The sequence below is a fragment of the Lagopus muta genome, chromosome 4, assembly GCF_023343835.1.
Source record: "Lagopus muta isolate bLagMut1 chromosome 4, bLagMut1 primary, whole genome shotgun sequence".
NCBI classification, from domain to species: Eukaryota; Metazoa; Chordata; class Aves; order Galliformes; family Phasianidae; genus Lagopus; species Lagopus muta.
The window spans coordinates 71,063,125-71,084,549 of NC_064436.1; the positions used below are offsets into that span (position 1 = coordinate 71,063,125).

At 47.6% G+C, this 21,425-nt stretch overlaps 1 protein-coding gene across 2 annotated transcripts; it reads right to left on the bottom strand.

Annotated features, from left to right (window-relative positions):
* Positions 1-28: 28 nt before the first annotated feature.
* Positions 29-20,807, bottom strand: LOC125692671 (meiosis 1 associated protein). Of its 2 annotated transcripts, XM_048943486.1 has the most exons (10): positions 20,694-20,807; positions 17,273-17,565; positions 12,457-12,639; positions 10,945-11,122; positions 5,577-5,750; positions 4,104-4,254; positions 2,865-3,006; positions 2,168-2,374; positions 1,491-1,646; positions 29-1,196 (listed from the first exon to the last, which is right to left on the bottom strand). In XM_048943486.1, the coding sequence occupies exons 2-10, from the start codon at positions 17,519-17,521 to the stop codon at positions 1,056-1,058; spliced, it is 1,581 nt and encodes a 526-aa protein (XP_048799443.1). In that variant the 5' UTR covers positions 17,522-17,565; positions 20,694-20,807; the 3' UTR covers positions 29-1,055. The 2 variants fall into 2 exon arrangements, with proteins under 2 accessions (XP_048799443.1, XP_048799442.1); XM_048943485.1 differs by having other exon boundaries at positions 1,082-1,646.
* Between the last annotated feature and the right edge of the window lie 618 nt (positions 20,808-21,425).

Genomic DNA, 21,425 nt, shown 5'->3' on the forward strand with positions numbered 1-21,425 from the left:
TAAGCACTGTAGACCACAAGCAGTAAGGTAACATTTAGCAAGAGGACTTTATTTTGAAACAGAACGTTAGAACAAACTACGTGGAACACAAATCCCTGTTTGTGAGCAGTATCCAGGAAGCCCAGTGATGCTGCCCCACATTGGTTAAGTTGCACTGTCCTCAGCTCCTGCTCTGGCAGGGGCAGCTGTCCTATGGATGCACTGAAAAACTGGGGCTCACTCAGCTCTCTGGAAAGCTGCGGGCTAACTCCCTGTATCTGCTAAGCCTTGCCAAGATGTATGGCCACGCCAGCTTGCAGAACAGTCTCTTTTGTGCAGATGGGCCATAAGATGGTGTGCTTCAAGCAACAACTGGCAGTGAGAAAGGTACTGTTCTGAGGTGCAGCTGCAGTGGGTTACTGCACTGTGCAGGAGTCGGCCAGGACACGGCTGCTAGCCTGGCACTTGCTGCAAACTATCCATGAGCTCAGGAGAGGGACACAGAAACCACTGTGGAAGTCGGCAAATCAGCATTGGAACAGATAGTGCTGCTGTGGGAGACAGCATTCCCCAAAAGCCCTGTTTTATGCTATTCAGAACACTCCTTGGAACCTTCTGCAGGATGAGGGTGGCTTGACGTTGACGTTGCTGTACAGCCCAACTTCCCCACCACGCTACCTTGCAGTTTTTCTGCATTCACTGACGGCAATCTGTGGTTTGTGGGCTGCACTTGTCTATTCTAGAGAACGTAATTTGAGGCTTGTTGGTGATGTGTGCTGAAATATCAGGTATTGTAGGGAACAGCTGAACAGCAAGAGGCCAAGAAACCCTGCATACTGCCACCTGCCCAGGCATGGGGAGCTGCCAGGGCATGGGAAGCTTCACCAGGGAATGGTGAAGCAAGCTTCCTGCCAACTGATTTAGTGACAAACAAAACCATAAAACGAGGAGCAACAAACAATGGGAAGCACCCATCTGACCTCAGCCAGGCTTCAGTGTCTTGCCTGTCTGCTTCTGGCTCAGAAGCCAAACCATTAACTGCTTGAGACAGGTGTTAGCAGTGCCATGGGGTATCTTCAGTGCAGGATCTTGTCATCCTCTTTGGGAAGGAAGGAGAGTGCACAGGAATCTCTCCTCACTCCTGCTGGTCTGAACAGTTGGGCAGGAGAAGGAGCCATCAGCAGGGGTGCCACTGTGGCTTTGGCTCTGCTCTGATGCTGCAATGCAGGGATGAAATATTAATGTACCTTGTGGAAGGAGGGGTCAGCTTGTCCAACACTTGGCTGCATGCTGCCTCAGTGTGTTTGCCAGCTGTTCAGCACGCATCTTTTCAACAGCACAAGCTCTACTCACCTCGCTGCTTCTGCAGCTGTAAGTGAATGCTGCCCCTGCCATCTGTGGCCTCCCTGTCCCATCAGGGCAGCGGGGAGCTGCCCTCTTCCCTTCTGCAGGAAGCAGATCGGGAGCACAAGATGGAGGCTGTCTGTGGTGGTCAGAGACAAAAGCCGTACCTGCTTTGGCTGATGCCGCTCTGGTCGCTGCTCCCTGGGCTGGGGCTGCTGCCTGTGCAGCGGTCTGTACAGCATACTTTTCAGGTATTTATAGAGGTTGCTTTTCAGGTGTAAGGGATTATAAGTAACTTCCACTTCTAAGCTGTTCAGGGCACTCTGCTTGGACAGAAAAAAGGCAATTAGATGTGCCAAGTGGAGGACTTATTATTAGTGGCTGTCTTTTTTTTTCTGGGGGAGCATCTTTTGCAGGGATGGCTTTGTTGTTTGGAGGAAAATCGTAGAATATATTGCCTGCTGAAAAGAATGTTTGGAGTGCTACATCATATTCCACCTGTCAGTGGACATTTTCACAGCTGTTCTCTCCTCTGTTCACCTGCTAAGACCTATAGCAAGAGCCCTGCCCTTCCTGACATCACCTGAAGCAGAGCCAGAAAACTCAGAAGAACATGTGGATGCACAGCATGAATTGCAGAGATTTGAATCTATCAGAAGAAACAGAGATACCTTATGTGTTGATTTATCTTGTGTACAAAGGACCTACTGTAGTAAGGGACATAAATACATCTTCAGTAGCATTTGCATGTTCTGTGCAAGCAGGCTGACTATAAGCCTGATTCCCTGCTTCTATAGCTGGCATTTCTGCCACAGGTTTTTGTGTAGGGTCATCGATGACTTACCTCTATAGCTCCCTGTACTCTCTCAGGATGCTCAGCAGAGAGGGCTGGGAAGGCTGATGGCATCAAGAGCTCTCTGACAGCCACTGGTTTGACAAGCAGAGTGGCAGAGTCAGAAGGGACAATGATGTAGTAGGAATGCACCACAATGTTCCAGCTTGGACAAGTGTTCTGTGGCTCATGTTTGGCCAAAAGCATCCACTTCCTTTTCTAAACAGCAAAAGCCAAAACCAACATGTAAAATGGGTAACAGCTGCTTCCTTCAGCACGTTCACTGTGAATCACTGCTACTACACAGCCACTGCATGGTGGCAGAGGAAAACCCAACTTTCTTCAATGAATGCAAGACAATTCTTAAGAAAACATCCACGTTTAATTTAAGACTTGTCAGTAATGGGAAGTCCTCCACATCTCAGAGCAGTTAAAAATACAGTTAAAAATACTTGCCCAACTCCAGCCCTGATTTTGCACTTTCTAGCCCCATTTCTGATAGGTGAGAGTGCCTGTTTGATGTGTTGCAGGTTCTTTGCCATAGTCATGGTGACTGGAAGGACTTACAGGCCCAACCCTGGCACATGAGAAGAAGCCATATATTTTGAACATATTTTCAGGCACAGGCTTGAAAGACCTTACTGGGTGCACACCAACAATTCCTTTCTGTGCCAATCCCTCCCCACGAGACTGCGATTTTTACACTCACCAAAAGACTGTGACATAGAGCATGGAAGCTGTGCTGGTTTAGCTCCAGTTCGTCCCAGTCCAGCTGCCAGCAGCTCGTGGGCTTGATGATGAAAGGCAGTCCGTACAGAACAGACTCACAGACCCCTTCAGACTTCAGAGCTCTATAAACAAACAGGTCGTCTTAAGCACAGCCAGTGTGAAACTGCCAAGACTCCGCAGGGGGGAGATGAGCTCAAGCAGCCGTGGTTGTAACAGCTGCAATCCTGCTACAAACAACATCTGTAGCCACAATGAAGCCCAACTGAAGTAGAGAAAAGTCCAATTGCAGTGGAAAGCCTGCAGGGCTTTGTTGCTGATGGACACTGAGTTTGGCACCCTCCAGCATGCTGCCAGGTCCCACTGTATGTCTTTGGTCAGGAGTATGCCCTGCAGCATATTCAGTCTTCACACATTTTGAATACAAAGCAGACTAGTAATTTGGCCTCTTGGGCAATAGATCACCCTGGCAGTTACATCTCTCCCTAAATGATTTTAGCATATTATGGTTTTCCTTCCCTTCAAATGCTCCTGCACACAGCTAGCGTCCCACTTTAAGGTCCCTTCCGACCCCAGCTATTCTGTGACTCTGTGATTCACAATTACTAAGACCCTTCTAACACTGATGAGCTGAGAATCATTTCAGGAACAACCATACAGGAAGAAGTTCAAAAATCACACCACATTTTTACTAAAAACAAATCTTCCTGTTATTTTCTGTGCCTACCAGCAGAGCCTGCTGATGGGAAGACAAATTCTTATCTGAAGTCCCGCAGAACTGTGAAGCTTTCACTGCTTTTTTGCCTAATAGTCAAGTAAAGAGATCAAGCTCTAGCAGCCAGTTAATTGCTGCAGCCTCATTTAGGTAGTTCTTTCACTACCTAAAGCATATATGGAACAATGGCCACAACCTGAAGGGCTTCACCCTGGAAGGAATCAACTGTTGCATGAATAAAGTCTATGCTTTTAAACTCATGAAGAGCTAGCATTATGGTGACATCTTTTTAGACTTTGCACACCTGTCAGCATGTATGGGATGTGCAAATGCATCCTGCCAAGAGGTACAGCTGCTGGAAATGTTTTAGCCCAGAGTTTTCCTTGCTCTTTGAGTCCCAGGCACTTTATGTTGACATTTCTGACCCCTAGTTGAAATTGCACTGAAAGCATGAACACTGTTATACCAGCATTCCAGCTATCGAGCAGAAGATGCAACAGCACTTACTTTACAACCTGCAGTTTATACAGCATCGTCGCTGGCCAGGCTGTCATCTGGCAGGGTGAGTTTAAATCAGCTGTTCTCAGGGTGCCATCAGTTGTTCCAGAAAGCAGAGCTGGGTCGAGCAATCTTTCTTGCAAATCACACTTCAGACACACTGGGAGAGGGAGATGGGTTTAGATTGGTGGAAACAGCATTGTGTAGCACACGACATGCTCAAGCCACTTACAAACAATAAGTTAATATTATCTAGCAACTGCAACTATGGAGTGAATAATAAAATCACAAAAATCCCTGTCTGGAAGCGACCCACAAGGACTTTTACTGCAGGCTCTGCTCAGCACTACCTAAAAATCAAGCCATGTCTCCCTGGAAGAACAATGATAAATCCTGTGAAACAAGGCAACAAGTTTTGCCATTGGATAAGCTGTCATCACATAGTTTGGGGAGAAATACTCCACACTGAAGGTAGCAACTCTACTGTCACAGGATGTACAGCTGCATAATAGATTTCTCTGGCCTTCCAAAGAGTTCTTCACTGTGGGAAGGTGAAAACAACCTGCTGTAACTTGGTTTTGTCACCAGCTATAACAATTCAGCACATCAAATGTGAAATTAAATGTTATGATGAAGAAACATTCACCTTTCAGAAACAAAAGCCACAATAATGTGTGCTCTGGAGGCCATTATGGTGGCTACTGCACAAATAAAGTCACACTAAGCCTTCTGACCTGCTTGCTAAGCATGTATCTGCAAGAGCCCCACCACCTCCGTGCTTCTTTTCCAGACCAGAGCCAGCTTGCAGAGCATTAGAAAACAAGTGTGCTTCTGCTGCCTGGCAGTGAGAGGCAACACATTAGAGACAGTGGAGCAGCATGGAAGGGCTGCTGGAAGAGCACATGCAGATTGCCACGGCAGCACAATGGTGGCAACACAGCCAACAAACCCTTATGGGAAGCATCTATGTCTGCTTACTTACCTGAGTGTTAGGAATTGTTAGGAATTTGGACTTAAAGGGGAAAAAACACATACACACAAAAAGCCTCAAACACCAATAGATAAAAATATGTGCTGAGCCCCTTTAAAAACAACCTTTATTTAAGTGCTCTGGCACGGACAAGCATAAGGAACATAATTTTAGAGCCATAAAGCTGAGACAGAAGGTCTCTGGCACTCAGTAAGGCCCCTTTTACTTTGACCCAGTGGCCATAAAGTCACATCCTCTCCAAAGCACATGTTTGCTGCAGAATGGAGGTGAATTGTTGCATCAACAGTCATGGGACACAGCAGCCCTGACACACACTCTGAGCAGGTGCCTAAGAGCCTGACACAACAGAAACTACGGAGAGCTTTCAGCGTCACCCCGAGACCTTACTTGAGTCTAAAAATGAAGAGGAACTTGTCCAGAACGGGCCTGGATAATCGTTAAGGTTGTGGGAGTCAGGAGCAATCTGCAGAGAGGGAGAGAAAATGCCGTACTTAGGGTTGGCTTGGGTGCAGTGCCACAGCTGAGGCCTCCAGACGGAAGAAGGAGATGCAGATGTTCCCTCTCTGAGCCACAGTCATGGAGCCACGTTTTAAACAGCATCTCCAAGCTGATGACATTATCCTCTATGGTTTGCAGATCAATGTCCATTCCAAGGATTGCAATATCTGCAGGGAAACATGGGGAAATGCACGCAGACGTATTTTCAGTCATAAAAATGAACATTCTTCTGCATTTTGCACTGCACTTTACCCCTCTTCAAATGCCTTCAAACAGAAATCACACAAATCTCAGCACAGCACTGCGACACCTGCCCTCTTAGAAGAGCTTTGCTATAAGCTGAAGGTTTGTATAAGAAATCAGAGAAACTGCAAAACAGAAATGCTACTGTAGTTAGGAATTTTGTAGAGTGACATACGACTCCTCATAAAGAAGATGAACGTTGCTTTGCAATGCAGACACAACTAAATTGCTAAACACCATCAATACTAGGAGTATCTAGTCACAGAACAGAAGCAAAACTTGACCTGGAACTGAAAGACAGAGAGGATGTGGTTCAGTACATTACTGCTGAAGTGCTGCTTGGTAACAGCAATCACAAAGCAGGAGATCTTTGCAGATAAAAATACACAATTCTTCAAAATAAATTAAAAGGAGGTGTTAACAAACAACAACAACAAACCCCATAACACTCCCAAATAATAACCCAAAGTGGTGTCAAAGAAGCTGTCATAAAGTCTGGCATATTCAATTAATTTAAAAAAGATAAAAAATTGGAAAAAGTGGGAAAAAACAGAGTCTGATAACCAACTTGCAAAACGTGCATGATGTGTCTGTAACACAGCCTTCATAACCACAGGAGAAACAGCCTGGTAGCATCAATGGTGCACAGAACTGAGGTGTGAAACCAGTATTCCAGGACAAGGAGCGGGGAGCAGGAAAAGCCCTTTGCTGCAAATGTCTATTAGTTCAGCTGACGATTGAAATGCAGCTCTACGTTCATGTGCAATGGGAAATCTTTTCCTGATGCATTTGTATTTATGGGTTGCAAACATAACACTGCGCATCCTCTCCTGCATTAAGAAAAATGAGATGGAAATTTATTAACCTCCCCTACATGATGAATAGTATAAAATCGATTAAAGGGCTAAAATAATGGCTGTAAAGTAATTCCTCAGCTGTCTGCAAACTGCAGCTCGCAGTGTAGCCATCAGATCATGATGGCCAACTCACTGCTTCCCCTTGCAGCCCTGAGGGAGGCACTGGGTTCATGCAGGCTGTACTTCTGCAGCCCCCCCCACGGGAGGTGCCTCACACTGCCTTTGGTGCTGAGAGCTTTTCCTTTTCAAGTCCCAGTCTGGCTGCCCTGGGCTGCAAGGTCTTTTTTTTCCTGTAGCAGCTCTTGTATACGTATGTATCACAGCATCACAGCATCACAGAACTGTAGGGGTTGGAAGGGAGCTGCAGAGCTCATGGAGTCCAACCCCCTGCCCAAGCCGTTCCTACAGCAGGTCGCACAGCTTGGCATGCAGGCAGGTCTGGAACATCTCCAGAGCTGGAGACTCCACCACCTCCCTGGGCAGCCTGTTCCAGTGAACAGTGGGACCATAGAGACACGTTGGGACCCATAGAGACACATTGGGACCCATAGACTCCCCCACCTCCCTGCAGCCTGTTCCAGCACTCCTCCCCTCACTGTACAGCCGTTCCTTCGCACATTGGTGCAGAACTTCCTATGCTGCAGTTCCCGGCCGTTTCCCCTTGTCCTGTCTCCACTCCCCACTGAACAGAGTCCGGCCTCACCATTCTGCCCCCCACACCTCAGATATTTACAGACCTGGATCAGGTCCCCTCTCAGCCTTCTTTCCTCCAGGCTGAACAGACCCAGTTCACTCAGCCTTTCCTCATAGCAGAGATGCTCCAGGCCCCTCACCATCTTGGTGGCCCTCCGCTGGACTCTTCCCAAGAGATCCCTGTGCTTTTTGTACTGGGGAGCCCAGAACTGGATGCAGTGCTCCAGATGAGGCCTCAGCAGGGCAGAGCAGAGGGGGAGGATCGCCTCCCACCATGCCTTGTCCCAGTCTTCTCAATGCTTGTGGAAATTCGAGTTCCTCCCTGGAGCAGTGCTGGAGGATACCCCAGGCGGAGGAAATTCCTCACTGTTCTCTGGAGACAGCTCCACGTGAGCAGTTATCACCTGTCAGTCTCTGGCCCGATGGTAGGATTCGAGTTCCAGTTTCCCTGCAGAGTGCATTGATGTGGAACATGCACTTGGGAGAGCCTGCTGGCTGTGCTTCAGCTGTGATTGATTTCTATCCATAGTTTTCTTAGGCTTCGCTGATGCAGATGGTATCAGCAGTACAGAAGACAAAGCACCCGGAAATTGTGTCATTCAATTTGACAAACAACGTGTACAAGTGACAAGGGGAATTACCTGTGTTTTGAATGACAGTGTCTTGGGGCTGGTAAATATTCTAGTTCTTTACTCAGTAAATATAAATATATATACATGTATTACATTTCTCTAATGCATGTGTAGCCACTTACACATCTTAAGTTAGCACAATAGATGGCAACTGTAAAAATAAATTCATTGGCCAGGTTGGACGGGGTCCTGGGCAACCTGATCTAAATGTGTATGTTTGGTGGCCCTGCTAGGCAGGGGGGTTGGAACTACATGATCCTTGAGGTCCCTTCCAACCCGGGTGATTCTGTGATTCTGTGGATTCACTGTGTCTGCAGGAAGATGGGGGTGGGATGCTGACCCCTATGTGTGATGGCTGCAGAAGTCCCCGAACGCTGGGTATGCAGTGTCATTTATTGGCCAGCTGTCTGCAGAGAGCAGATAAAAAAGGTTCCTGGGCCTTGCAGCAGATGGACTGCGTCCATAAAAAAGGTATCGGTGCTTTAGCTTCAGTGCTTGTTTTTTGCTTTCTCAAAAGACAGAACCAGCATCTCATAAATATTAGCTGCCATTTGCAAATGGTTTGGCAACATCCAGACGCTTTAAGTGTTCATAATGGGGTGGAGGAAAGAAAGACACAGCAGTAATTCCCGTCTTATCCATTAGAGATCAGTTCACTGCATCCCACTGATTACAGCCACACACTACTCCCATTGCAAAAGCTTTATGTTTTGGTCTCCTTGTGGGATTTATAGTCTTTGTTCCAGTCTGCAGTCTGCTAAGCCCTAATGTTCTATCACTGAAGAAACACCATCGGTTTGGTCGCCGTCCCACAGAAGATTTGCTTTGCTGAAAACCTAATCCTTACTTCTTGTCAGATGGTCTTCATGTGGAATTGCTACGTTCTATATCTGTTTATTTTTTCACTCCAGATATTGAAAAGGGCTGCACAACTTCACTTTCAGAAACAACAGTGGGAGTTTGCATGCTAGAGCAGTCTTGTGGTCAAGAGGCAAAGAACATCTCATTTTTTGGTGACTCCTTTTTCAAGGTCTCCCTGCACAGCTCTGTGCAGCATCAGCACATTGCAAAGCCCTGCCAATAATGCGCCTCACCTAAGAAGTCAGCATCTGCAGCCACCTGAAATGATCCCTTCTGTCCATATGGACTGGAGCAGTGTTTGCTAAGAACACCTCAGCCTCAGAGCTGTGGGCAACAGTTTCTTCAGAACCGTTTTGTAACTCACAGTTCTGGTGCCCTTGGGGCTCAGACATACTGAAGTAATTGTAAAGCCATGTCAGAGTGACAGAGCCTTGGTCCTCTTCCTTGTGACCCAGAGGTGGTGGTGCTGATCAGGTAAAACAGACCTGCCCTTCTGGCAGCAATGAGGAGAGCTCTCTCCAAAGCCCCTGGTCCAAGCAGGCAGCGTAGAATAAGCAGCTCAGCCTCTCTGATTGAGTCCTTCCTTTCCAGGAAGAAAGATTTCAGCAGGTAGGAAAAAGCCTGCTGTGTGTCTCAGAACGTGGTTATAAAGCTCAGTACTGGATTAAGTCTAGCCAGCAGGCTAGTGGGAAGCAGAGGTGGCACAGAGCAATCGTTGCCTGTGGCAAAATGCATCTGGTATGTGCTATGAGGAGGGAAAAGCAGCAAAGCTCCTGCTATTCAGGAGTTACTTTATCAGCCTCGAGAAAGAGCTGAAGTAACTGAAGAGATTTGAAAGTTAGATAAAAAGCAGTATAGAAAATAAAAGTGGCACTGTATGCACTGTACAGGCTTCTGCCAGTTAACTGCTGCAGTACAGGACTTCTGGGTACCACCTCACAGGTTTATGGAGCTCAGCATCATTTGGTGTACAACAAAAGGCTCATAACAGCACCTCATAGTAATTTCTTGCTTTGAATTTCTCATTACTATAGCTTAAATTCTTTCTGCTGAAAACTCTGAGATTAGTGGAAGCATTCTATAAAGATACAGCCAGGAAAAACAGCACCTAGGGCCTGAGGTGAACTGCCTTTCATTAATGAAACACGGGGTCATGTATGCAGTGGGCAGCACCAAAAGGCATCTGTGACCTGCCTCAAACAGTCCCAACCCCTGCTCTGCCACAGGACCAGAAATGTGCCACTGCAACCTGGAAAGAACAGCTAGAGGCAGTCAAGGCAGCAACATCCAGCGCTGCTTATCGCTGCATAGAAAAGTGCTGCCATTGCTGGTAACTGGCCATGCTCTAACTCTGCAAGGCACCGGGTCCAGGTTTATGGAGCTTGTTATCAACCTGCTGTGAGAACCTGCTGTGTGAATCAAGGCTTGTTGGTCTGGACTTTAAGTGTGAATTAGCAGCAATGGCCTTAAAATGGAGACCTGGACTGAGAAATAGAAGCTGTTGGCTATAAGGAACTCATTGATGAGTGCTTTCACTGTTTACTCAACAAGTATAACCTTAAGAGCCTGGGAAAAGCTGCCTTAAGCATTGGAAAAAAAAAGGGGAAAAAAAAAAGCAGCAGCAAAGCAAAGACAACAGCAACAAAAAAAGCTAATCAACAGTACATTACTTGATGTGGTTTGGAAATGTAACTCCTCCAGGCATACTGCAGTATGCAGTCTGGGGGCAGAACCTGAAGGTTAATGCTCAGCAGTATGAGTGTCTCAGTGTGTGCTGTTCTCACAGATTCTGCACTTACTCTCTTTAATTCCTCAATAAAGCTCTACTGCACAGGAAGTCAATTTTTAGTAAAGAGAATGAAACCTCAAGAGAAGAGGTGCATGAAATCTACATGCTAAGTCTACCCAAATGCAAGAAGGCACCCTGAGAAATGCTGTGGTACAAGTTTATTGTTGTTCTCCAGTCTCAGCAGCTCCCACTTGAGTGACACCAAATGGCACAAAGGAAAATGGTAGGTATTGGACAAAGGCATGAAGCAGTGCTGTCCAAAGCCATGAGTTTTGCAAGTACTCACCACTGCTGCTGGGCTCTTCTGCTGGTGTGCACTGTTCCACGTCCTCTGGTTCCAAAAAGTCTCTCTTCAAAACCTCAATGACTTGTATTCTTCTGAGACTCACAAGGTCTACATCTTTTAGCTTCCTTTCCAGCTGCTCAACAATTTCTTTACCTGACTGGCTCGTCAAAATTGTGATCTGAAACACAAATCACAGGGCAACAGCTGCCTCTGACTCTACTCCTCCGTTGGTAAGCAATGATGTTGGGCTGCCTCCTGTTTGAATAAGGCGCCAATTCGATGGAAGAAGCATATAATCTGTTTGTAAAGAAGACCTAAACACATCGGTTTTTTAGCCTTAGCTCTTGTGTGAGCTGCATGTAAAGGGCAATGAGAGACAATGTATGCATAGGAGGGCTTCTCCCTAAGCTATCCTGAGGGAAAGCACCACTTCCCATTACAGCACCAATCCATATTTCAAGTAGATCAAATCTGGCTGTCTAACTTAAAGGCTGAATAGGAATATAGATGTGTATATCAATACTAAAACGTGTTTCCATAGCAAAGAACATCTTCTCTTTCCAAAAGCATCTCTGCTGTTTGGCTCTGAAGTACTGAAAGAGAAGAAGGATTGTGGTCTCCTTTCGGGATATACTGAAAATGGTTAACAGGGACTGTCCTTGAAGTGGAGGGAAGCTGAACTGTCAACAAGAGACCACTGTCTTCTGCTGAGCTATAGACAAACCGTTTGTTACACTAATACACCTTTATCTAATTAAAACCATGGATGCATTTCATCTACAGACTATCACATCCCCTTTGCCCTTTTCAGAACCTGAGAAACATAAGCAAAGGCCAGTGAGAGGCCAGGAGAAATACGTCCCTCAAAAAAAGCTACTGTGACTTCTCTTCACATTACTACACTTCCTCAAAATAATCTCTTAATGCTAGTATACTTAACCATACAAAAAAAACAACAGTCTGCTGGGGACTTGAAAAATGCTTTCCATCCTAATGCAGACTGCCCATGTTTCCTGTCCCCATTGCTGTGGCTTCACTGATACTCCTGCTTTTGTCCTTCTGAAGTCATGAGACTTCCATCCCATCTTCCATGAGACTCCCTCTGTTTACAAGCAACAAATCTAGGAGGGCATATTTCCTGCTCGGCTCTCCTGGCACCTGCACCAGAAACAGCTTGTTATCAATGTATCTATGTGTACAAACACCCGAAAGGAGGGTGCAAAGAGGATGGAGTCAGGCACTTGTCAGTGGTGCCCAGTGCCAGGACAAGAGGAAACAGACAGAAACTGGAATACAAGATGTTTCATCTAAGCATCAGAAAGCACTTCTTTACTGTGCAGGTGATGGAGCACTGGCACTGTGCTTTAAAGCCTCCCTCTGCATGTGAGTCCTGGGTACCCCTGCTCCAGCACAGGAGATGGACTAGACAACCTCCAGAGGTGCCTTTCAACCTCAACCATCCCATGATAGGCCGAAAGGAAAATCACCACCATCTTCCCAATGTTGTCTTACCTCAACAGAGCTATTTGCTGAGCCTCCTGCTGCTGTGTGCCTGCTGTATTGTTTGAACTGCTGCAATCCATCCTGCACGGCCTGTACCACTCCATGTCCCCCCTGGGGGAAGCAGCCTTCTCTTGACAGTGAGCGGAGCTCTGAAATACAGGCTTGAACTCGTGCAAAGTTCTCCTTCAAGTGCTGCAAAACAAAACTCAGTGACATCGGAAGACTGGAAATGTCAAAGTTATCATATGAACTGGTTTTCTATGATGTGCAAAGAAGCTTTTGCATTACCTGCAGTGAGATGAGACTGGGGTCAGGAGTTTTGTACTTCAACATGGCTTTGTAAAGCCATGAACAGTGATGTGAATCTAAACCAGCTGACTGCAGCAGCACGCATGAATGTTCCCCACATTATCAGCTGTCTACATTGCCCACTGAGAGCCAAAATGCTGGAATTCTGGCCCTCTCCTCTGACTGGATAATACAGAGGCAGAACTTGCAATGATGAATGTGAGCACAGAAATACCTGGATAGTCTGGCAACCCCTGACAATTACAACAGGTCACCACTGCCATATCCACAGTCCTTGCCATATCCATAGTCCTTCACTTATCAGACTCTGGCCCTCTGGGACCTGCACACAAATGCTTGGTTTCAGACTGCACCAACATGCTCAGGAGGTGGCTCCACACACCCTTGGGTAGCAGGTCCAGAGCTGACACCAATGGGAACAGCCTCAAATGTGTCCTTTATCATTCTTATGGTATCATTCTATAGAGCAGCTGTGTGAGGGGAAAGAACTGCAGAAAGCGATGGGGTTTTTCCACAGGACTTCTTCTCTTGGGAATGCACGACTGGGCTGCTGGTATGACCCAGTAAGACATGTGTTAAGCTTTCCTAATTCTGTATCTGCACATGCACCACAATAATGCAAATCATTTTTCCCAAAAGATTCCCAAAAGAGCAAATCATAGAATCATAGAATAATTTGGGTTGGAAGGGACCTTTAAGATCATGTAGTTCCAACCCCATTGCAATTGGCAGGGACTCCTACAGGTGACCAGGCTGCCCACAGCCCCATCCAGCCTGGCCTTGAATGCCTACAGGAAGGGGCAGCCACAACCTTCCATCAAATGTTGATGGAAGGTCCTGCTTTAAAAAGGAGCTACCAGAGCAAGTGTTAGAAGACAAAATATATCCCAGAGTTGACATTTGTAAATGTTTGATTCCTTCAAGCTGCTGCACCAGGGTCAGCTCGTTAGACTCCTAATGGAAGATGAACACCATGCATGCACAGATTATTAACCTCATGGCTCCACTATGCTTCCTGTCGTTATTGTGTACTGGAGAATACTGGGCCATATTCTCTCTGCCTGACTTAAATTACCTATAGGCCATGGCTGCCAAACCCTTATCTCACACATCACAGTGAAGAATGATAACGAATGATAGCAAAACTATTTGTAGCAATACAAAGCACTGCTGCTAGAAGTCACTTTCATTCAGCAGCTCCTGAGCATTATGGCTTACAGCACGGCCTCTCAGGATGTGCAATGCACCACGTGGGCAAAGGTGTGATCACAGGCAGCTCAGAGGGCTCTGCAAACAGGGTGGAGCAGAAAGGTGGGGCGACCCAAACCTCTCTTTGGAAAGGTGATGAGCAGGTTTAAAGCAAATCACCACGCTTTGTACTGGCTGTACTCTAAATGGCAGTAAATGCCTGAACCATTATCTCAGCTCTTCTGTGGGCTGGTAACCATGGGTACATGCACACAACAGGGAGCCCTTCACAGCGCTGTAACAAAATTCCCTGCAGTTCAGATGCCTGCCCTGCCACCCTGGGAGGTGGCTGCAGCTCACAAAGGTGCAGAGAAGCTGTCTCAGCTCCAGTACTGCTCCTGACTGTGTCAGAGCAGGGCTCAGCTGCTGGGCAGCCAAAGTCCATGTACTTGACTCCCTGACACCCGCAGAGCTGCATTTTTTCTGCATCTGCACAGTACTTCAAATGTGAACTTGGGCAGGTGTAAGCAAGCTGCAGTTTCAACTCTGGAACACGCCTGGGACATAAGCTTGCAAACTCCAACTGGGATGGCTAACTCCATTCTAACTACACCCCTCTTCCAGTCAAACGACACTCAGCTCAGTGCCAAACGCTCTGAGATGTGTCTTGCCATGTGATATTGCCCCTTTGTTACACAACTCCAAAGACTCACAGTTTCACAATGTGCAGCAAAACATTTTCATCTGCACCACTGTGCTACTTCCAGAGAAAAAGTACCAAAACCAGGGAACAAACCTGGCTGCAAGCCAGGGGAGCACTTCCTCCCATCTCCCCTCACACGTCATACCCTCACTCGCTTCACCTTCTTAATCTGACTGTCCTGCAGTGGATGTCTTTCTCTTGTTTCTTTTCCAGTACTTTCAGTGATGCTCTGGATGCAGTGCTGGTCTGCTGCCCGCCTTCTAGGAAAACTGTGGGAACAGCACCCAGCGGGTGGAGGTGCTCCCAGTCCTTACTGACTTGTACATCTAACATTTCTGTCCCTTTAATGATCACTTCCCCACATGTCAACATCTGCTGTCCTCCATGGTATTTACTTTAGTTCTGGTCTTTCTCCCTTTGGCATTACCTCCCCCTTCCCAGGGACTTGGTGGCATTTGGCTTCTACAGGTGAACAGTAGGAACATGTGCCTTAAGGGCACTCCCAGGTAAGACCAAGAAAAGAGCAACCTTGTATGACACTTCCTTATGTACTCTCCCAGCCTCTATTTTCAGCTCTGGAGGTTCTCTGACCTCATAAGATTTGCCTAATAAGCAACCTTCGACACAGCTCTATCTTGGTTTCTCATTGAGAACAAGCAAGCTGTTCTCTAGCTAGATCAGAAAATCATCAGCAGTACGTGTTGTTGGCAGTACAGAAAAAGCAATGGAGCCTCAGTATTTCTAGATGAGGGCGAAATGCAACGGATATTTAGCAGACAGATATAAATCTGCTCCTGTTATCAGAGGCTGCAGAGGAACAGATTATTAACAAAAATAGATCCATCAAAGATAGCCATCCTACTGTACTTTGCTGTCCTAAATACAAAAAAGACAGGCGTCTCCTGGGTCCAGCAGGGGGCCACACAGATGACAAAGGGCCTGGAGCATCTCCCTGCGACGAAAGGCTGAGCGAGCTGGGCCTGTTCAGCCCTGAGAAAAGAAGGCTTGGGGATGATCTTATTAACATCTATGAGCATTTTAAGTGTGGGAGTCAAAGGGATGTAGCCAACCTCTTTCAGCAGTCTGTGGGGACAGGACCAGGGGAAACAGCCATTATCTGGAGCACAGCAAGTTCTGCACCAATATAAGAAGGAACTTCTTCCCAGTGAGGACGATGGAGCACTGGAACAGGCTGCCCAGGGAGGCTGTGGATTCTCCTTCTCCAGAGAATTCAAGTCCCGAGAGACAGCTCAGCAGGCAGAACTAAGCAAAGCTGGGGAGAAGGGAGCAGGATTTCCTCCTGCAGTCATAGAGTCCATGCCTGGAGCCACGGGGTCTCACTCCTACCAGTGGTGTGCAGCACTGCTCAGGTCTTTGGCTGAGAACTGCCTGCACCACAGCGCAAACTTTGCCAGCAAGTCTCAGAGGAACACAACATGATGGCAAAAGAGTTGATGGCGTTACCAAGCAAGCAGGAAGAGGCATTTTTAGCCCACCATACAGCATTGCTGAGGATGGTACCAAAATGTAGCATGAAATCTCAGCGACCACATTCTGAATTGACTTTGAAGAAGCCAGGAGAGTGAATACAGATAAGGGCTTGGGAGTTAAGGGGATGTAAAAATGTGTCACACTTATATTTTGCTCGCTTCCATTTTCCAGTTAGAAGATTACAAGGAAAGCTATTTGAGGAAGAAAGAATATGGTACAAGCAGGTTCTTCAATCTAACCAAAAGAGGAAATACATGAACAAACCCCTGGAAGCAAAAGCCAATAAATGCAAATTAGTTACCAGGTGCAAGTTTCACAGTGACAACGATTAACTAACGGGAGAAATAATTAACAGAAGTAGCTCATTCTCCATCTTGTAATCTGCATCAATGACCTGAATGTAGGGACAGGGTTCACCTCCAGCAAGTTTGCTGGTGGCACACAGCTGAGGGAAGTGGCCAGCACACCAGAAGGCCATGCTGACATTCAGTGAGACCTGGGCAGGCTGTGAGTTGGGTGGAGAGGAACCTGCTGGGGTTCAACATAGGCAGTACAGGGCCCTGCACCCGTGGATGAGCAGTCACAGAGCCTGCAGGCTGGGAATGGGCTGCTGGAGAGGAGCTCTGCGGAGAAGAACCTGAGGGTTTTGATGGCCAATGGCTGACCACGAGCCAGCAGTGTCTCCTGGTGGACACGAAGGCCAATTGGACGCTGGGGTGCATGCACAGAGTGTGGCAGCAGGGCAGGGAGGAGCTCGGCCCCTCTGCTCTGCCATGGGGAGACTACATCTGGAGTACTGGGAACTGCTTCATTGGGGTGGCTGGACTGAGGAAGCCTTGCAGCCCCCACGGTTGTGTGACCGTGTGACTCTTGGAGAAGTACAGCAGTACAGAAGGGAACAGTACAAAAACTCATTTATGCACAAGAGCAACTTCATGGATTGAAAACATGGGACTCCTCCTTACAAACATCATTCTTTCAGAAAACTGACCTCTTCCATTAAGTCTATGAAGCTTTGCTCTTTGAGAATGATTAATTATTTAGACATAAATGAGCAGTAAATCAGAACCACCTTCACCGAACTGCACTGCACTCATGTTTGTGAGATCCCAAGGGACATAATTTCACACGTACCACAAAGGGAAGCAAACACTCCTGCTGGTTCTGCACCAGATAGAGGCTCAGCAAGGGAATGCGGCAGGGACCCGTCAGACTGCATGCCAAACACAGAGAGTTTTCCAGGGCTTCGGAGAGCACAGAGCAAGTGTTGGCCCAGGAAGGTGATGTGACGTCCACAATGAGAATCCGTGACGGCTGCTGGCTGCACGCTTTAGGAGCTGGAAACGTCCTCTGTGTTTCTGAGAGTAATCTTCTGGAATTCATGGCTTCTGTGTGCTGGCAGTGGATGAGCACTTATCCGTCAGCATCTGAGCAGAAAAAGCAACAAACCATAGCAAAGAGTGAGACTTCCCATTCACCAGAAAGTGACCTGAGATCACAGCAGATAACAGCGAATTGCGCTTCTGTGCCTTTCGTCACAGCATTTGTCCGCAATATAAACCCACACAAAGGAAAAGGAACGTGCATAAAGTCAGGAAACAAAAGGGCTCAACTAGAAAATAAAGAAGCACAGAAAATATGCAGATGTAATGGAAGCAGTCAAAAACATTGCTAGCAGAGCTCCCCAGGCCCGTGGGTGAGCTGTGTGACACCATCCCACCACACAGCTCAGGTTCATGGCAGGAAATCTCCAGCACAGCAGTGATCTCCAGAAGCTGCTGAGTAAAACTCTGAACTTGCTGCTCCCTTTTCTGCAGTGGCTGTATAACTGCCCATACATTTCAATATGAATTAGGACAAATTCCTCTTTCTCGTGGCTGCGCAACCCCCCAGAAGGTTCTCCAAATCTTGAAACTGCCCCTCGTGTGCATGGCAAGGCTCTGGTCAGACCCCAGGGCTGTGTGCATGGCTCCTAACTGGTGTGCTGTATTCAGCCACGACGTGCAGCTCTCCTCTGTTTGCCAAGGAGAAAAGCTGCGTATCTCTGACTGCCCCCAGAACTTCACAGTAAGAACTTCTGCAGGCCTTGAAAACAGCAAGAAATGCATTTCCATCTGACTGAGGCGTCATCAGAACAACAACTGTATCTCTGGGCTGCTTGTCAGTGATGGCAAAACAGAGAGGTCACCAATTTCATTTAAAAACTGGGGCTAACAATTCAGAACTGGTGGAAATGTTTTCTCTTTCGCGTGCAAATGTGCACATGTTGCTGTGACTGGTGATCTGACACAACATACTGGAAAGTGAAAAGCTGTCGGACACCACTCCAATCACTGTCTCTCCTGCAGCTGTGCAATATGCTGTAGAGTTTACTAAATTACCTCACTGATTCTGGAAAAACATTTGGCTGTCTGTATTTATTTGTGTGAAGATTTGTGTCTCTGCAAGCCACCAGCACCTCCTCAAACAACAAAACAAAGCTCATCCCACAGTCACAAATGCACAAAAGTTGGCGCTTCGGTTTGCCTTCATTTCAGACGGAGAACGGAGCCTCGATGCAGAAAAACGCTCCATTTTCCTGACTGGAAATGAAGTCTCTCATTCTCAACCTCACAGCACTGCGCTTGTTTTAATCCGCCCCAGTTAAACGGACCCTCGGCAGCTGCAGGCTTTGTCAGCTGAAGGAGCTGTGCTTCTCCAGGCCGCGCCGCCTCAGTCTGTGCTGGCACTGCTCCCAGCACCACGTGCAGCTCTGCGCAGCGCCTGACGCGCAGTGGAAGCTGCCATCGCTCACAGCTCTGCTCTGCTGGGCCGCGCTGGGCTGGGGAATGGAAGAACTCTGCACAACAGCCTGCAGTTTGTGGCAAAACATCATTGAAATAGCAAATAATGGACAGGGAGCCGCGCCGAAGGCACTGCGCCGTGATTCGGTGTGCTGAGTGACAAGCGCTACCTCCAGCATCTGCTGTGACGTCAACTTACTGCTTAATGAAACAGCTCATTAACTGCCATGGCTAATTGCTGAGGTTAATGCACATTCCGCTCAATGCAGGAAGACATACGTTTTTCAAGGGCAGAAAGAAAATGGTGCCATGTTGGGAGAGCTGTGGTTACTGACAACACTCTGTTGTTGTGCATCATCCTGTGGGCCACACTTGCTTCACTCATGCAAAACCATCAAACAATATCCAAGTCCACAAGAGCGTGAGTGGGAGCACTCGAGATTGCAGAACATGAAAAGGATCAATCTCAGTCTTCTTTCTAAGGTATAAGGAAGTAAAATGCTCGGATTTGCTTTATTCTACATGGCAAGGAAAACCCCACAGAAATGTGAATGAGTTTAAGTGAATAATGGCATAAAGGGTAATGAAGCCCAAAGGACTCGCTCTGACAGTGGTCTGTTTACAGAGAAGCAGACACTGAAACCAAGAAAACCTCAGAATGTGATACTAATGAGTACAAACTGTTGGCAAGGACAAGCATAGAGAGTGGAGAACAGAAGGCACCAACAGTGACAGCCAACAGGTCTAAGAAACATAAAAACTTCCCTACGCTGCAACAGAGGAAAAGACAAACTGGAAGTAGTATACATCTGGTATTAATTTATAAGCATAATATTTGATTTAATTTAGCAGGAAAAGTGTTCAGTCAATATTTTGATGTGCATTTAGAAAAATGTACTGATGACTGATTAGTCTTTCTGCCATTCGTGGCTACAGAGGACACTACGTGCAGCTGCAGTTTATCTGCCATGCCTGGACAGGAAGACATTCATTTATTACGGTTCTACTTGTACTTAATGGTCTTTTCCCACCATGATGATTCTGTGGTTCTATTTAAAAAGGTCAGCACAAACAGAAGAACAAATCAAAATACAGAAAGAGTCAGCAAATAGTCAAGCTGCTGAAATTATTCAAGATCCTATGTATCAGGAGAACACCATCACAGAATGCCCTGGGTTGAAGAAGACCACAATGCTCACCTCGTTCCAACCCCCTGCTGTGTGCAGGGTCACCAAGGGACACACAGGGACCCACAGATCCCCTTAGAGACCCATAGATCCCCCACAGGGACACACAGATCCCCACAGATCCCCATACAGACCCAGAGATCCCCATGCAGATCCATAGAGACCCACTGAACCACAGAGCGGCTTGGGTTGAAAAGGACCACAGTGCTCATTCCAACCAGCAGCCCAGGCTGCCCAGAGCCACGTCCAGCCTGGCCTCGAATGCCTGCAGGGACGGAGCATCCACAGCCTCCTTGGGCAACCTGTGCCAGTGCCTCACCACCCTCTGGGGGAAAAACTGCCTCCTGATATCCAACCTAAACTCCCCTGGCTGTTTAAGACCGTTCCCCCTTGTCCCATCACCATCCCAACGCCCGGCCGCGGGCGGTGGGGGCAGCAGTAAGGGCGGGGACTCTGGGGGCTGTGGGGACTCGCCACGCGCTGGGCGCCGCACGGGGCCGGCCTGTGGCAGCAGTGTGAGGCGCTGAGCCGGGTCAGCACGCCGGGCTGGGGCACAGGAGCCCCGCGCGGAGCTGCGTAGGATACCTGCACCGCCGTCCTGCGAGCGCAGCGGGCGGCTCCCGGTGCTCATTGCGTCCGGAGCTGTGACGCCGGGCTGGGCCAGAGCGCACACGGCGCCCGCTAAGCACACTACGCACACAGCGCCCGCTACGCACACTGCGCTCATAGAGCACGCTGCGCAAACTGCGCCCGCTACGCACACTGCGCTCATAGCGCACACTGCGCCGGTTGCGTACAGCTCCGCACGGTGCGTGTGAGCAGACCGGCAGTTGTGCGTGACGGAGCGGCTGTTCTGTCCGTCTCTTTTGCCCCGTTAGGAAATGCATGTTGAATGGAAAATACACGCTTTGTTCAGAAGGAATTTCAGTCTAAGAATGCTGGAGACAGCGTGAATCAGACTGAAGAAGAGCAGATCAATGACTGGAAGCTGCAAAATGATTTAACTGCTGAATGTCTTCTCAAGGAATGCCTGCTGGAGTCTCTGAATCTGAGCTGCTACCACTAGTGAAGCTGTATTCTTATTTAGATTTATCACAGGCTGGTAGTTTCCTGAGTCATTCTTTTTACAGGTATTAAAAACGGCTCCGATGTTTTGCTTCTGCTCTCTGGGAACTTCACCCAATTGCCACAACTTTTCAAATATCATTGAGAGCAGCTTGGTGACAACATCAGCGAAATCCCCCAGGACTCTGTGTTGTGTCTCGTAGGGACACACAGACTTGTGGATGTTCAGGTTCCTCAGAAGGTCCTGCAGCT